The sequence below is a fragment of the Sceloporus undulatus genome, chromosome 2 (genome assembly GCF_019175285.1).
Source record: "Sceloporus undulatus isolate JIND9_A2432 ecotype Alabama chromosome 2, SceUnd_v1.1, whole genome shotgun sequence".
NCBI classification, from domain to species: domain Eukaryota; kingdom Metazoa; phylum Chordata; class Lepidosauria; order Squamata; family Phrynosomatidae; genus Sceloporus; species Sceloporus undulatus.
In genome coordinates this window covers 19,295,168-19,312,372 of record NC_056523.1, presented here as the reverse complement: position 1 = coordinate 19,312,372, position 17,205 = coordinate 19,295,168, and the positions used below count along the sequence as shown (strand labels likewise).

General features: G+C 41.7%; 1 protein-coding gene across 1 annotated transcript; it reads right to left on the bottom strand.

Moving 5' to 3' along the window:
- Positions 1-533: 533 nt before the first annotated feature.
- Positions 534-16,363, bottom strand: LOC121921604 (E3 ubiquitin-protein ligase TRIM39-like). The gene is made up of 6 exons (XM_042449907.1): positions 15,843-16,363; positions 8,911-9,006; positions 7,732-7,962; positions 5,724-5,746; positions 2,767-2,885; positions 534-1,855 (listed from the first exon to the last, which is right to left on the bottom strand). The coding sequence occupies exons 1-6, from the start codon at positions 16,302-16,304 to the stop codon at positions 1,347-1,349; spliced, it is 1,440 nt and encodes a 479-aa protein (XP_042305841.1). The 5' UTR covers positions 16,305-16,363; the 3' UTR covers positions 534-1,346.
- Between the last annotated feature and the right edge of the window lie 842 nt (positions 16,364-17,205).

Below are 17,205 nucleotides of genomic sequence, written 5' to 3'. Positions count from 1 at the left end.
AATAAATAATTTAATAATTTTAAAAAATTTAAATAAATAAATAAACCGGGACAAATGTAGGACAAAATTTTCAAATGGTGGACACTTTTTTTTAAAAAAGTGGAGGACATGTGAAAAAATTTGCTGATTTTTAAAAAAATGTTAATATAAATGCATATAAATGGCTTAGGCCCAGTATACCTGAAGGACCGCCTCTCCCCGTACATTCCGTCCCGCACCCTCAGAACATCTGGGCAGCAACTACTTAGGGTGCCAGGGGCCAGGCTTACCTCTACCACGAGGAAGTCTTTTTCCATCGCTGCCCCGGCCCTTTGGAACACGCTGCCCTCTTGGAAAAGAGATTGAGATGCTGTGAATGACCACTAATATGTTCCTCTCCCATGTTTCCACCAAATGTACTATGATGGTGGGGGTCTCCCCAGAAGATCTCAATGCAGTCCTTCAGATAACCTGGATCTGTAGGACTTCATAGGTCATAATTTGCACATTGAAAAAAGCTGTTCTCTTCCTAGCAAAATAAATGGTAAATTACGTCCAGGAGTAGTAATTTATTTTAACAGACTGCAGAAAAAATGAATATTTTTTAAAAACACAACTTTTCAAAATGAGATATGGAATTCTACCAACTTAGGTCCAAAACGCACTGCAGAAATAATCCAGTTTGAGACTGCTTTAACTGCCCTGGCTCAATGCTAGAGCTTTGGTGCCACAATAAACTAGTTCCCAGAATTCCCTAGCACTGAGCCAGGGCAGTTAAAGCAGTCTCAAATGGGATTATTTCTGTAGTGCATTTTGAACCTTACTTTTGTTTTCTTTTGACTCTTTGGCTTTTCTGCCAGAGTGACCCAGGTGCAGAAAACTGTCAGTATTGCCCATCCCTACTGGTGGAAGCTGTAGTTTCTTTAACAACTCCTGGGCTGCATCTACAATGCACAATTAATGCAGTTTGACACCGCTTTAGCTGCTGTGGCTCAATGCTATGGAATTCTGGGATTTGTAGTTTTGTGAAAGATTTAGCCTTCTCTGTGACGAGATCACTGCTGTGACAACAAACTACAAGTGCTAGGATTCCATAGGATGGAGCCACGAGAGTTAAAGCAGTGTCAAACTGCATTAATTCTGCAGTGTGGCAGCAGCCATAGTCACTCCTTTCTTTAACCAGCTGAAGCTGCAGTACCATGGGCTTTTTCTTTTCCATAAATTCCTGAGTTATTTTTAAAGGTTGTATGCCGCTTTTATTGTGGAAACAAAAAGCGGGATATAAATTAAAGTTTTATTATTTATTTTTATAGAGCCCAACTGCTTTGGCTTTTGCTGCAGGCAACCTTCTTCTCTTGTCTTTTGCCTTAGGAGCAGAGTGTGATAGAGGCCTTGGGGGACCACAGCCAAAAGAATGGGTAAAGCTTTTCTGTGAAAGAGGCTCTGAAAGTGAAGAGAGGTTCTAGGTCCTCTGAGTCCGAGAACGTCAACCGGCCACCTTCATAGTCCAAGCTCACAAGAACCTTGCGGGTCGGGATCTCTGTCTCTTCCTCAGAGGCTGGCAATGCAGGAAAGAGCTGGTAGGGGCCCAGCTCCACAGCCCAAATTCCACATTCTGGCTGAAGCACCACAGGCTTCTTCCTATCCACAGACTCCTGAGCCACACCCAGGGCCCAACCACATCTGCCTCTCACATCCACCAACCAGTGGTGACGGCCCCCTGTGAAACCCTCAGAGCCCAGAACACAAAAAGAAGGGTAGAATCTTTTAGACATGTTGCAATGAGGTGGGCAAACATCCTTGCGACTTGCAGTCTTCCGGTTAGCTGAAATAGCCAGGTTGGGATGAGCTGAATCAGGATCTAGGGTCAAGATTTCTGTGACAGATACAGAGCAACAAGGTTAATACATTCCATTCCTATTATTTTTATTTATCTATTTACTTTTAGTTACATTTACATCCCACCACTCCTCCAATGCGTTCAAGGTGACACATGCGTCTCTCTTTTTCTACATTTTATGCTCACAACAAGCCTGTGAGGTAGGGGGTGTAGGGAGTGCACACCGAACCAGGTGACATCAAAAGGGAGGGTGACATTACTGCTCCCCAAACATCTGCCTTTTGGCAGAAACGGACTCTGGAATTTGCCTGCATCCTTTTAAAATGCTGGAGCTCAGCTGAAGTGATGGGGTGAGTGGGGCGAGGTTCAGCAGGTGGAGAAAAGTCAGGCCCAAGGTGTTTTTTTTAAAAAAATTAAAACCTGTATTTTTTTTAAAAAAATATTATTTTAAAATTTTGTTTAACAACATCAGATCTTACCAAAATTTTCATTTTAACTACATGAAACTATGTACATGTAAATACATTTAGGCTGTGCACATGAAATTGTAATTTAAAGGTATCATTTTAATTTTGCTAGTTGTTCATGTCACAACTATTACATTCAGTGATATACAGGAATTACAATTTATAAAATTAGTACAGAAAGCATTACTAAGGATTCTGAATAATAATAATAATAATAATAATAATAATAATAATAATAAGGATTTCTTATGGTGTGGTATGGGAGGACTTCATTGTGGGGTGACACCATGAGGTACTGTACTGCCAACACTAGTGATGCCCCTGCTGTGAAGGAGGTCAACACGAGAATAAGTCATTGGCCCAAGGCCAGACAGCTAATTTCATTGCTTCATGAGGACTTGAACCTGGATCTCCCAAGTCCAGGCCTATAGTTATTACGCTACACCACACTGGCTCTCGGGTAGAAATGATATGACTAACCTCGCATCTCAGTCATGTGCTCCTGGAGGGCTCTCTTCTTATGGGAAAAATTAGAAATCCTCTCTTCCAGTTCTATGGTGGACACTGGTGTCCACTTTGGAAAGCTCCAACTTTGACACCTTCAGTGAGAAAGAGGCAGGACAGCCATCAGATGGCAGTAGGTATTCTCATGTCCTAGAAATTCTGAATGGATTGAGATAACAGGGAGCCATACATAAAAGCTACTTTAAAATCTAACATATAATTCATTTATTTGTTCATTCATTCTGTTTATGTCTTCCTGCCTTTCCTCTAGTGAAGTCAAGGAGGAATATATGGCTTTCTTCCTCCCCGCTTTACTCTTAGAACGACCCTGATGAGGTAGATCATGCAGAGTGAGATTAATCCATGGTCACCTACACTCAGTGAAACTCTATCCATATTCTCTGCATACAGAAAGCAAAAAATCCTACAAGAACCTTGCACCATTCCTGGCAGTAAAAACAACAACACAATAAACAAAATATTTGGTGACTTGTCACCAAAAAGTTGCTGCCTGAGGTGCTCTCTGCCTAATGGTAGGGTCAGTTCTGGTGGGAAGCTTATCAATTTGCCCTAGCCCACCCATATTTTGTATGCCAGGTCTTTCAAATATGCCAGGATACGCAACCTGAGCCCTAGTTAAGGATTATAAGAGCTATAGTCTAAATGCTAAATACTGAAGCCAGAATCATCCACAACAGAGTATTTTCCAATTTCTATGTATCTGTGAAAGCAGGACAGTAAAGAAAACTGACAGGAAGAAAACTAACCAATTTGAAATATGAGCCAAAAACTTTTTTATTCAAGCAGGCTTTTAATGTCAGGGAAGCTTTTGTATGGGATGTGTGTTTTTGTTATGTTTTTAACTTTTGTATGCTTATAAATTTTATACACTTTTTAGCTAGTTGATTTTAATCCTATTTTAATTTTTTATTGTAAAGTTTTAGATGGTTTTATTTGTGAGCTGCCTTGGGTCCCTTTCTGGGAGAAAGGCAGCATAGAAATGAAATAAATAAAAATAACATGAATAAATGTGATGCTAGATGGGGCTTCTACAGATACAACGGACTCCCAAGAAGACAAATAAATGAATCTAAGAGCAAACAAAGTTTGAACTCTCACTAGAAACCAAAATGACTAAGCTGAGGCTATTGTACTTTGTATACATTGAAGTAATTAAATATGCAAATTTCCATTTTTTAACTTTTTTCTTTCCTTTTCCTCTATATTCTTAATAAAATATATGTATACATTTATACACACACACAGAGAGAGATATGCTTATATATAAATCTAGAAGAGAATATAGGAAAATAAGACTAAATGGATTATCATGCATACATATGGTAACTATAAATCATTTCTGTTAACAAACATAGCTTAAGATTGTAGTACTTAGAAGTTAGAGTTTAGTTAAGTGTACTGTAATGTTTTATGTTGTATGTACTGTATATGCTTTGTATGTTTCTTTTAACTTGTATACAATTTAATAAAGATTAATTTTTAAAAAAGAATATTCCCATTCCTCCTGTGAAGCATGGAGCCTTGGCTTTATTTTTTGTTCTTCATTGTTGTTTATTCCACAGATCCAGGCTACTGCCAAGTCTTGTCGATTCTTCTTGTATAATATAGCTAAAATCAGACCTTTGCTTTCAATTTCTACAGCTAAGACTTTGGTTCATGCCCTGGTTATTTCTCCCCCTGACTACTGCAACCCCTTGATGGGGCTTCCTTTGTCCCACCTTGGTCCTTTGGTTTCTATTCAGCACTCTGCTGCTAGGGTTATCTTTTTTGGTTCACCGTTTTGACCATATCACCCCTCTCTTGACTTCTCTTCACTGGCTCCTGTTCCTTTCGGGATTCGATATAAGCTTCTTCTTTTAACCTTCAAAGCCCTGCGCAGTTTGCAACCCCCCCGCCCCCATTTGCCAGCCCTTATCTCTTCCTACCATTCTGTTCAAGTTCTGTGATCCAGGGGCTCAGGGCTCCTGTCTCAGCCAAAAGTCTCTTCTTCCTTGGTTCAGATTTGCTCTTCTCCCTTGCTGCTCCTCATTCAAGCAATCGCCTCCCCAAACACTTATGGATCATTACATCCATGGTCAATTTTAAGTCCGAACTAAATACTTTTTTGTTTAAGGAAGCATTTGGTGGGTGCAACGTGATATTCTTGAGTACCTCAGACAAAGGTTTATTGTTTATCTGTTTGATTATCTCTAGGAAATTTAATGGGATAAATTGTTTATTTACTTTTGCTGTATTTTGTGATTTTAGATTGCATACCTTTGGCAGGTTTTATGTTGTTTTGATTCGGGAAAGCGCTGTGCAAAATTTATAATGCTATATAAATAAACACTACTACTACAACTACTGCTAATAATAATAATAAGAGACAATGTGACTCAATGTAAAAGTTGATAATGCTAGCTAAGGTGGAATGCAGTAGAAAAAGAGAAAGACCATATCAGGGAAACTATGGCCTGTTACAGACAGCCAAAATAAAGCTGCTTCGAGTCACAGTGGAGATATGGTGTTTCAATGATGCATGCGTCCTAAGAGTCCAGAACTCACACCAAAGCCATGCACCAGCCCTAAGGACTGGAGCATGGCTTTGGTGTGGCTTCTGGACTCTTAGGACGCATGCATCATTGAAACACCATATCTCCACTGTGACTCGAAGCAGCTTTATTTTGGCTGTCTGTAACAGGCCTATGGGCCTAAGCTTGCAAGACCTGAGCATGGCTGCTACTGCTAGTGGCTCATGGTGGTCTGTCATTTAGAAGATTGCCATAAGTTGAAGTGACATGATGACACATAATAACAAAAAAGCCCAAAACATCCAGAGAGCATTGGGTTGCCTACCTCTCCTCTAGTAATAGACAGTGTAACAGAAAGAATCAAAATTCAAATGAAAAGGTGAAAATCAAACAGTTGCCTACCTGTTCAGGAGGCTTCCAACATCCTAAAAAAGAGATGGGAGGGAAGCAGAAATGTGAGAAACTGGAATTCTAAAGGGTCAGTAAAGACGCTTGGACATTAGGATGATATTATGAACTGCAAATGTCACAATAGGGCAACACTATGAAGTTGCTACTACCTCTACCATCAGAAGGCAGCACCTGTTTCTTAAAGAAATCCAAAGTGGGGGAAATTAGGCAGTGCAACAAAAACACAAGCAGCTTTGCAAAAGATTATCAGATGGGGAAAATCGGAGAAGAGAAAGGCATACCGTATATACTCGACCTCATGTATAAATTGAGGGCAGGTTTTGGGGGCAAAATTATGGATTTTGATATGACCCTTGAATAATGATGAAGCAAAGGAAAACAATACCAATGAACCTACAATATTACGGCAGGCATAACTGTTTTGGCTCACACTAAAGGCTGGATGGAAGAAAGAGTAGAAGAAAGTCAGTGCTTTCAGGACAGATTCCACTCTTGCCTTTCAACAGGGGATGGTTCCCTTTTTAATAAGAGTTAAAATATAGTATTTACGCTGGCCCATTGGGGTCAATTTTTTGACTAAAATGTCTAGACTTATACATGAATATACAGTACTCCCAGGATAATTGCGCAATTGCGCTGAATATTTTCAGATGTCACACATATCCAGGACTTATCCCAGGAAGAACCAGGAATGCTCCAGGAAAAAAAAAACGTTTCTGGGACATCCCTGTGAATGGTTTGTTGCTAGAGCATTCCTGGATCTTCACAGGAGGAGTCCTGGATAAGAACAATGTGTCTGAAACATTTCAGAGCGATCGTGTGACTTTGCCAGGTGTATGCCTTTTATTCCCAGCTTTTTTTTCCACATCTGATAATCAAGGCAGTTAGGGTACTATGACAAGAAACTAACATTATTGTTGTCATGTTATCTATCACTGTATTTGTTGTGTGCCTTCAAGTTATTTTCGACCTAGGCAACCCTAAGGCGAACCTATGATTGGGTTTTCTTGGCATATTCTTCAGAGGGTTAGCCATCCTCTGAGGCTGAGAAAGTGTGACTTGTCCAAGGTCACCCCAGTGAGTTTACATGACTTCCAGACTCATAGTTCGACACTCAAACCTTGATACCATGCTGGCTCCTATGCTATTGGAAATACTGTGGATTTCTCTGTGGACAAACAAAGAATTATTGCACTATATTCTTATACTGCTGCTGTTCCACTTTTGCTGCTCTGGCTGCCTCCTGGTTCCCATCTTAATTTCCATCAATACACACACACACACCTAATTGGGACAGAAACTAAAACTCCTGAAATCAGAGCTCAGAAGAAGAATTGGGTTTGGACAGTAATCAAACATGTAACAAATCAAATTTTAAAAGCCGTCCATGCTGTAAAAAAGAGATCTAACTGGAAAAAAGTCTTATTTTTTAAAAAAATTTATTATTATTATTATTATTATTATTATTATTATTATTATTATTATTATCCTTTATTTATAAAGCGCTATAAATTTACACAGCGCTGTACAAAATGTATAAAAGAATATATATTATTTGATTTCCTTAGAGAAAGAAGACTTAAATGTATTGGACAAAGCAATAAAGAATCACGGAAAGATAAATAAGAAATTGTGATTAAATAAGTAGAAGAAGAAAAATGGATTATGAAGAAATAAAAAAAATTAATATTTTCCATATCTCCGAGGATGACTGTTAATTTAAATGGAATGTATAGCCTCTGTGTGTCTGTTTGTGAGACGAGGAAAAGGGAGCCAAAAAAGGTATATTATGAATTATGGATCATATAACTTGTATATGCGATATGTAAATACTAAATTTTTAAAAAGAAAATAAAAGAAAGCGCTCAGAAATTTTGAACATGTTGGCTAGTGATTCTAGAATTAGTAGTCTAAAAGAAAATTTGCTAATTTCTGCATATAGTTAAACAACATACACACTTCCCTCTCTCTCTTTCTTTTCCTGGCCCTCTAATTTTACCTTAAGAAACTCAATATGTGGCTGTTGACACTTTTGTTCCAGCTCAAGGATCAAACTGCGTAGAAGTGGCGCTCCCTGCTGGATCTTGTTCTCATTTGCCTGCTGCATTTGCTTCAAGTCCTTGGTGACTTTTGATAGCCCCTGAATGATATGGCTCTCCCTGTCCTGAAGGGTTTTCCGTAAATCCTGGAATACACAGGCAGTTCGTTGCTGTACCACTTCTGCACGACCCTACAGAGGAAGGAAAGTCAAACAGGGCTCTCAAACCTCATTGCAAAGGGTAAGGACAAGTGGCATTAAAAAAACATTGTCACAAAACTAACAAATGAAACTTTGACTATATGTTTGTTTTTTTCTTCTATGTAAATGTCCCTGGATCTTGGAGTGTTACTTTTAAAATGTAGTTAATGAGCATCCATGGATTTTGGTGTCCATGGGGGTTCTGGAAATAAACTTTAATGTGACAGCAGGGGTGGGCAAAGTGTTGCCCATGGGCCACATTCAGTCCCCAGGAATGTTTCTGTGGCCCATGAGGGTATTGTTTTTTGGGGAGGCCTGCCATGTGCCCTCTAAGAAGTGTGAAGTGCAATTAATTTGTTAATTTTGGGGCCCATTTTGGCCATCTGAAGCCCCAAAGAGATGTTTTATTTAACAACAAACAACAACAACAATGATGATGATGAAACAAACAAGTAGTAACTTCCCAGTCACTTCCGGCTGAAAAAATAAAAATGAAAATAAGAGCCTCTCCTAAAATGGCACAGAGCTCCCCAATATGAGGCAAAATGTCCCTACACTTTGAAAAGAGTGCTTGGCGACAACTTTTTAAAAATGGTGTGTGTGTGGTATGTGTGGCAGAAATTCTGGCCCTCCGAGGTCTCTGGAGGAATGGTAACTCAGTCCCCTAACCTCTGACACTTGTTCACCCTTGTATTAAAGGGTATTACCCTAAAGTACAGCATGGACAGTCCACCAGATGATGTTGGACTATAAGTCACATTAGCCCAGGCTAGCATAGCTGATGGTGGGGAATGTGAGGTTTTTCAAATTCAACATCATCAGGAGGGTTGCATAATTCCATTCTCTGTGTTAAAGACTCTCTAAAGGATCTCTGTTTTAAGGACTGTCCTTCAACTCTGAGCCAACCCAGCTTTGTCCATGAGAGGCAGAGAAACTTACCACCAGCATTTTTAGTCTCTTCCCTTGGTTTATGGCAAGTATCTCCCTGCTGTCTCTCTCACTTTTCAATGTGGCCAAGTGGTGCTGAAACTGCACCTGTTGAAAGCAATGCACAGAGGGCATTAACACCTTACAAAATGAATTTTTCTGGGTCTCATACCTTTCTTCTGTGTGGCAAACACTGTGTGGCAATGGACTGTACAGGCAAAGAGTATGCAATTCACAGAGTACAGGTTAGAATCACAAAGCCCTCCAGGTGTTGTTGGACTATGACTCCTAGCAGCCCTAGCCAGCATAGCCAATGGTGAGGAATGCTGGGAACTGCAGTCCAAAAAAAAATCTGGAGGGCCACACTTCCCACCCCTGTTATAGACCAAGATTAAGGAACCTTTTACAGTGTGAGAACCAAATTCAGTATCACAGCCAGATTGCTTTTCAGCGATGAAAGTTTCCTAGCTTTCATATGGTTTTTCCTTCCCATTCTAAAATCTTTTATTTATTTAAACTTTAAAATGCTTCATTACTGGCAGTAAGAACTTGAAGCTAAAGCATAAACTGACCCTTTTTGTTTCCACTCTTTGGCCCTGTCTACCATGTGCTGAGGATACAGTGGACAGCCAAAAAGACAAAAAATGGGCCCTAGAACAGAGCAAGCCTGAAATCTCCCTGGAAGCCAAGATGATGAAGTTGAAGTTGTCACACTTTGGTCACATCATGATTACAAATGACTCACTGGAAAAGACAATAATGCTAGGAAAGGTGGAGGGATGCAGAAAGAGAGGAAGACCTCATGCTAGATGGAATGCTTTCTTCTTAATGAGATCACAGGCATGAGATTTATAGAAACTAAGCCGAACAGTTGGGACAGAAGGTCTTGGAGATGTCTCATCCACAGAGTTGCCCTGGGTCAGGATCGACTCGAGACAGTTTACAACAACAAAAACCACTAAAATATGTGCCCCTGAGAATTTATTCGAAACTGATTTGACCCTTGCAGGGCCCTCACTTATCTTAGTGACGTACCATTGTGGTTTGCCTATGGATAGGAATAGATTTTTGTAGGGCCAATTTTGGGCAACTGAGGTGGCTGCTTCGGCAGCCGAGAGCTTTTTAGATTTCAACAGCAAACTTACTGGGATGGGAACTAGTAGGATTTTCTGCCCACGATACCAAATATATTGTCCTGGTCTTGGATATTACTTACCTTACAGTGGGTTATTGGTGGGACTGTGATGTTCTGAGTGTTCTTATATAGGTTGCCATAACCCCCCCCCCCTCCCCCGTGACCAGCATGCTTTGGGGGCCCCTCCCAGTCCCGTCCGGTTTGGGCCCCCACCCGTGCCTGTCCCCTGTTTGGGGGCCCGCTCCGGCCATTGCCCGCCGCTAATGTGACTGCTGCGGCGCCAACCCACCTCCTCTCCAGCTCCGCCTTCCTCCTCTTCCTCGCCTCCAGGGCGAGGGGCTTCGAAACAGTGTTGCCAACAACCTGGCAGATAATTCCCAGAAATGTTTGTCCCAAAACCGCTGAATCCCCCCACACAGATTCCCCCCCACAGGAATATTCAGTCAAATCTGGGACCAATTCCCATAATGTTAAAATGGCGATGTTTTGGCAAATCTAAAACGTAAACATAATTGAATAACAAATAATTGGAACTTTTTCAACTCTCAAAATCACCATTGACCAAAACAAAGACTGTTTCGTCCTTTTAGATATTTATTTTGACATGACTGGTGTTCAGGACGGATAGCTTGTGCCCAAATAGAAAACGTGTTCGGATGGATGCAACCGCACTGCCGAACTAAATCCAGTTGACCCCTTTAATTGCCATGGCCTCCGTGCTAGGGAATCCTGGGAATTTAGTTTTCACGAGAGAGGACATTTAAACCTTCTCTTCAGCAAAAAACTCTGGTTGTGACAAACCAAATACAATTACCAGGATTTCATAGCACGGGCCATGCCGTAATAAAAAACGGTAGAAACATGGATGGTTTGGAGTCTGAGTGAAGCTGCAGCCTGAGTTGGGGTCCCAAGACACACTGCAGAAATAAACAGTCTTGAGACTGCTTAACTGGCCCTGGCTCAGTGCTCGGTAACCCTGGGAAGTGTAGTTTTGTGAAGACATTGAGCCTTTTCTTTATCAAAAAGGCTCTGGTGCCACAACAAAACTACACTTCCAAGATTCCTAGCACCTGAGCCAGGAGAGTAAGGCCGTCACAAAACGGATTATTTCTGCAGAAGGATCTTGCAATGGAAAAGGGAACGCAAAAGCGCTCCACAAAAACAAAAAATTCTTGGAAGACAGGGCAGGGGATGCCAATTTACAAGGTGCTCTGCCCATGATCAGAGCCTATTAATCCCTAACACACACACACACACACCACAACACACCCACACACAGAGACATCTCACATTTCACATCACACAACTAGTAGGGAAGCCCCCATGGAGAGTGGGAAGATGGAGTAAACATCTATTTTTCCACCCAGGTGCTTCTGCCCATGTAAGAAGCACCTTTCACCTCTTTTTCTCCTCACATCTCCTCTATTCTTCTCCTTTCCCCCTCCACATAGCGATTATCCTTCCATTCAACCAAATGGTCCACCTCACCGTACAAACAACACACCCTGAGATGTAGGCTGGGGCACTCTGCCCAAGCTCAGGAAATTCAGAAATCCAAATGTCACTCTCAGGCACCACACAGAAGTCCACAACATCAAGCCATGATACCATTGTCAACTATTGCCTTTGTGTGCCTTAAAAAACTTATGTCTTTACTTGGAACTCCCAGGCAATTGGCAGCAGCAAGATCCCTCACTCCCTGCCTTCCTCAGCCACTTTTGCCCCTGGAGCCTGCGAATGCCCTGAGGTGGGGGGTGTCACTAATCACTGTCCTCTCTCTGATTGGCTGAACTATTCCTCCAAACAGTTGGGTTGGTTGGGCTTGCTCTTCCTGGCCTCAGAGGAGTCATTGGAGAGAGAGGGAGAGAGGAGGAGAGAGGGAGAGAGAGAGAGAGAGAGTTTTTTCTCCAGCCCCTCTCTGATTGGCTGAAAAACTGTTACACTCAGAGGGTTGGTTGCCTCTGCAGGCCGTAGGCTGGGAGCGCGAAAGGGCCAAAGTGTGGAAAAGGCATGCATGACTTAGAGCAAGGGCACCGAAAATCACACGAAAAAGCTCTGAAAAGTCCCCAGCTTTTTCGCGTGGGAAAGTCGCGAAAATTGGCAAACACTGCTTGCATGCCGCCCAGGCCCTCAGTAGATGTCAGTGGCGCGTGCGCGCCTGCCCACTTCCCTTGGCGGAAGGACGTGGGAAGGCGTTGCGCCGCTGCCGCTGGGCCCCTACTGAGGCCTGGGCAGCATTCAGCCTCGCCTGGAGGCGCGCCTGCAGGCTTCGAGCAGGGGATGAGAAGGGTCTCTCATCCCAAGGGCGACCCTTCTTTTCCTGCCTTGGGCTTGCCCCGCCGGCCAGGCAGGCTTCCGGGCCGGGAGGAGAAGGGTCTCTCCTCCAAGGGAGAACATCTCTTCCTGCCTTGGGGCTTGCCCCGCCGTCCAGCAGGCTCAAGCAGGGAGAAAGTCTCTCCTCCAAGGGGACCCTTCCTCTCTCCTTCTTGCCCCGCCGGCCAGGCACTTCAGGGAAGGAGAGACGGGCTCTCCTCCAAGGGAGACCCTTCTCTTCCTGCCTTGGGCTTGCCCCAGCCAGGCAGGCTTCACAGGGAGAGAGGGTCTCTCCTCCAAGCGACCCTTTTCCCGCCTTCCAGCTGCGCTTCTCCTATATTTCTCTTCCTCCTCTTCTTCTTCTAACTCTCCACCTCCCTTCCTCCCCTTCTCTTCTTCCTCCTCCTCTTCTTTTCCACCTCACTCCTTCCCCCATTCCTCCCCTTTTTTACTTCCTCTCTACTTCCTCTTCTTCTTCCTCCTCCTTCCCCCTTCCTCCCTCCTCTCTTCCTCCTTTTTTCTCCTCTCCTCCCTGCTTCTTCACTCTTCCTCATCTTCTGGTTTTGACAGAACGGGAAGCACATTTCTGCCATCATGTCTAGGATAATGCCAAATGTCCTCCTTTTTATCGCTGCCTAGAATCAGCATTTATATGAATTTAAAAAAAAACACATCATTTTTGTGTCCTCCATTTGAAAATTTTGTCCTACGTTTGTCCTACATTTGGCCCAATTCGGAGGTCCTGACTTATGGCAACCCTATTCTTATACAATTTTCTTATACAAAGTTACTAAAAATTAAACTTGAATTATAATCCCAAAAGTATTTATTAAATATGATAGCTACAAAAATGGAAGAAAGGAATGAAAAACTATGCTATATACAGTATGTTCACAACTATGCTATAAATGTTCACAAATGCAAAAAAATTAGGAGGTGAAACACATTCCCACAACAGACAATTGGTTAACTAGACTATATGATATGATGCACATGGACAAATTAACTACTTTTATTAGAGAAAATACTTGGACAAAATTCAAATATCCATGAAAATGATCAAGGAATTAATATTATTTTTTAAAGGAAATTGGGGTGTAACAGCAGTTATAAGTGTTTAAGAATAAAATGAAAACAAAAACCAAATAAGTAAATTTATAAATAAATAATTTGATGAATAAATATGTATTAAATATGATACATAAACTGATGGAGTATATTTACTGCAAGCACCTAATGTGGAAATAAGTTGTAAATTAGTAGAGTCTGATGTAGATTATGAGAAAGATAAATTGAGAAAGTTATAAGTAAGGAGCAAAAAAGTATAACATCTTAAATCAATAAAAGGGGGTTATAAGATCTACGGAAGAGAAATCAAGTTAAAATTTAAAATTGATATGTAACATCCTAATCTATTTTATTTTTTATGGTTTGTTACTTGGCTGAGGAAACCCACTGGGTGACCTTAGGAAAGTTACACTCTCTCAGCCTCAGAGGACGGCAGAGGCAAACTCTCTCTGAAGAAACTTGCTCATGATTTGTGGTTGTTGTGTGGCTTCAAGTCATTTCCAATTTACAGTGACCCTAAGGTGAACCCATCACAGGGTTTTCTTGGCAAGGTTTGTTCAGAGGTTTTCCCCTGAGGCTGAGAGAGTATGACTAGCCCAGGGTCACTGAGTGATCATAAGTTGGAAAAGACATGAAGGCTCACATCACCTCCCACTAATTTTTACTTTATTAATTTATGGAAATGATATTGCAACTATGTTTGATGGTGGAAAAATAAAAGTGATTAAAAACATTAAAGAGAAATGTTATTACAGTACTGTACGTAAATTCTATGTGAATTAAGGCAAGCTGTCATTTTCTACGATGTATTAGTTTAAGATAAATGGTTTGTGGGTGGGATTGGACAGTTTGGAGGAGACTGGTGACTGGCAGAGAATTTAAAAGACAGCATTTGAAAACTGGTGAGTGACAGGTTTTGGAGGTGGAGAGTGGAAGGGTATGGAGAATGGTAGAGCCTTAGGGTTGCCATAAAATGGAAATTACTTGAAGGCACAGAACAAGTATCTTACACTCAGCCTTACTATCTCTCTTGAAGAGTGTGATTTATATTCTAGTGATACATGTGAGCCATGGCATTTAAAGCAGTGTCAAACTGTATTATTTCAGCAATGTAGATTAGATGTAAAAGGAAAAGGTTAATCCAGGCTGGAACAAGAGGTGAAAATAAAAAGTATAAATATAACACTCACAGCTGCATTCTTTCATGCTGCCTTCTCCTCTGCTGGACAGGAATGGGCTTGTTGGAGTGAGATGGAGGGAAGGATAAACACTATCTGCTGCTGTGGTTCGGACAATGAAATGTCTGTGTCTTGGCCTGGGCTGTCAAGCTGGAAGAAGCTCCCCACTTACCAGGGTGGCCATAAAATCCTAGAGTGGGAAGAGACCCCAAGGGCCATCCAGTCCAACTTCCCTGCCATGCAGGAACTCACAATCAAAGCACCACAACAGATGGCCATCCAGCCTCTGTTTAAAGACATCCAAGGAAGGAGATTGCACCACACTCCAAGGGAGCGATTCTACTATTGAACAGCTCTTATTCCTTCTAATGTTGAAGTGGAATCCCTTTTCCTCTAGTTTAAATCCATTGCTCCATGTCCTATTCTCTAGAGCTGCAGAAAACAAGCTTGTTTCATCCTCAGTATAACACCCCTTCAAATACATAAGCAGGGCTGTCATATCACCTCTTAACTGCCTCTTCTCCAGGCATCCTCCTTTTCCAGGACATGTCTTACACTTCAACCTTCTGTCCAGGAGGAATTCCAAAATGTTCTCCATTTTGAGCATGACCAGGAAGCATGAATTTATAATTATATCAGTGTTTTTAGCTTTTGTTTTGTAATGTCTTACATTTTTCTTGCATGAGATGTAATGTACATTTTTCTTACATTTTGGGGTACCTTGTCCTCCTTTGCGGTTATGACACCTGGTCACTCTGATTCTTACCTTAATCCCACACACACACACACACACACACACATTCACTCATACACAAACAAGGAGGATTTTCTTTTATATTATTATTATTATTATTATTATTATTATTATTATTATTAGGAGCCTTGGTGGCAAAGTGGTTAAATGCCTGTACTGCAGCCACTCACTCACAAACTACAAGGCTGTGAGTTCAATACCAACCAACGGCTCAAGCTTGACTTGCATCCTTCTGAGGTCGCTAAAATGAGAGCTCACACATTGTAAACCACTTAGGGAGTGCTTCAGTGCATTGATAAAATGGTATAGAAATGTACTTGCTATTGCTGTTATTATTATTTTCTTATATCCCACCTTTCTCCCAATATAGGGACTCATTTATACTTCAGCTACAAAGGCTATTCACTAGATACCAGAAACTGGGACTGCCCTGAGAGAAACCCAAGCCTACTACAAGTACAAACAGCATTTGCATGCTGCAGGTTCACACATTTACCTTGTACTCCTCCACTGCCTCCTCCACAGGTATCACCATGTGGAGCCTGTGCTCCTTGGACCTGTCACAAACCACACAGATCAAGACCTCGTCGTTCTTGCAAAATAATTTCAGTGCCTCCAGGTGCTGCTTGCACATATCTTCTCTGGCAGCAAACTCTGGCTTGTTTGCTATCTTCAGAGTAGGGGTCTTTGGCAGGGCCGAGTCTCTGGCTGCTGCCAGCTCTTTGGCCTTCTCGGCCACCTTCCCCAGCTGAGTATTAGGCCTGAGATTCCCTTTGTGGCACCTTTTCCTGCACTGTGGACAGGGTAATCTGTCATCCAGGCTGCCCCAGTAAGTGCAGATGCAGGCCCTGCAGAAATTGTGCTCGCAGTTCAGGATCACCGGCTCAGTAAAATAATCCAGGCATATGGGGCAAAAGAGTTCTTCTTGCAAGGCCCTGGCAGGATTCAGAGCTTCCATGACTGCCCAGGAAAAGGAATGAAAAGAGAAAGTAATGTTGTGCCACAAGGAAACCTTTTTTTAAAAAAAATGTAGGCGTGGAAAATGCAAAAAGAGCAGTGCAGTAAAAGGAGAAGTGTTTCGCAGCCTGCAGGAGGAGATAGGCCAAGTTTAGTGGTTCAGATTTAAAGGTTGCCACATGTTACTTTTTAAGATTACAACTCCCAGACCCCCCATCCAGACAACATAGCCATCTTCAGAACTGAATTCTGGAAGCTGTAGTCCCAAAATGCAACCTTTCCAAGCTTTGTTAAAGTTGTTAATTGTTGTTGTTGTTGTTATTTATATGCTGCCTCTCCACCGGGATCGAGGCATCTTACAAAGTGAACAAAAATAAAAATCCCTACAATACAAATACGGTCATCCCTCCATATTTGAGGCTTTGATATTTGCGGATTTGATTATTTGATTATTCATGGATTTGATTAATATGTTCTCTCTACGAATATCTAGGTCCTCCAGCACAACTCTGTGGTTAACTTGAACTAAAAGTAACTGAAAAGACTAGAGATCCCTAGAGAGGATACTCTACTAGGCCTTTGTAGCTCCTCCAGCGCAGTTCTATGGTCAGTGTGTCTGTCAGACAATGACCACAGACTTGTGCTGGAAGACCTAGAGATTCCTAGAGAGGTGTCCTCTCAGGTAAAAACATGGTGGTTTTGTTATTTGCTGTTTTTCCATATTCATGGGGGTCTTGTGCCCCTAACCCTAGCGAATATGGAGGGACAAGTGTAATCCCAAATTACCACTCCCTCCCTTAAACCTATAAAATCACCATGTAATAATAATAAATAAATGTTAAAAACATTACAATAATTACTAAAATAATCAGAGGCGGGAATAGTCTTCAGTGTAAAGGTCC

Bases quoted from the DNA above. Each gene is read 5' to 3' on its own strand.
- LOC121921604 (XM_042449907.1), bottom strand. From the start codon at position 16,304: ATGGAAGCTCTGAATCCTGCCAGGGCCTTGCAAGAAGAACTCTTTTGC. The intron at 7,963-8,910 runs GTAAGTTTCTCT...CTTCCTCTGTAG, and splicing joins AGAGACTAAAAATGCTGGTG to GGTCGTGCAGAAGTGGTACA. The intron at 2,886-5,723 runs GTAGGCAACTGT...TTCTCACTGAAG, and splicing joins GTTGGAAGCCTCCTGAACAG to GTGTCAAAGTTGGAGCTTTC.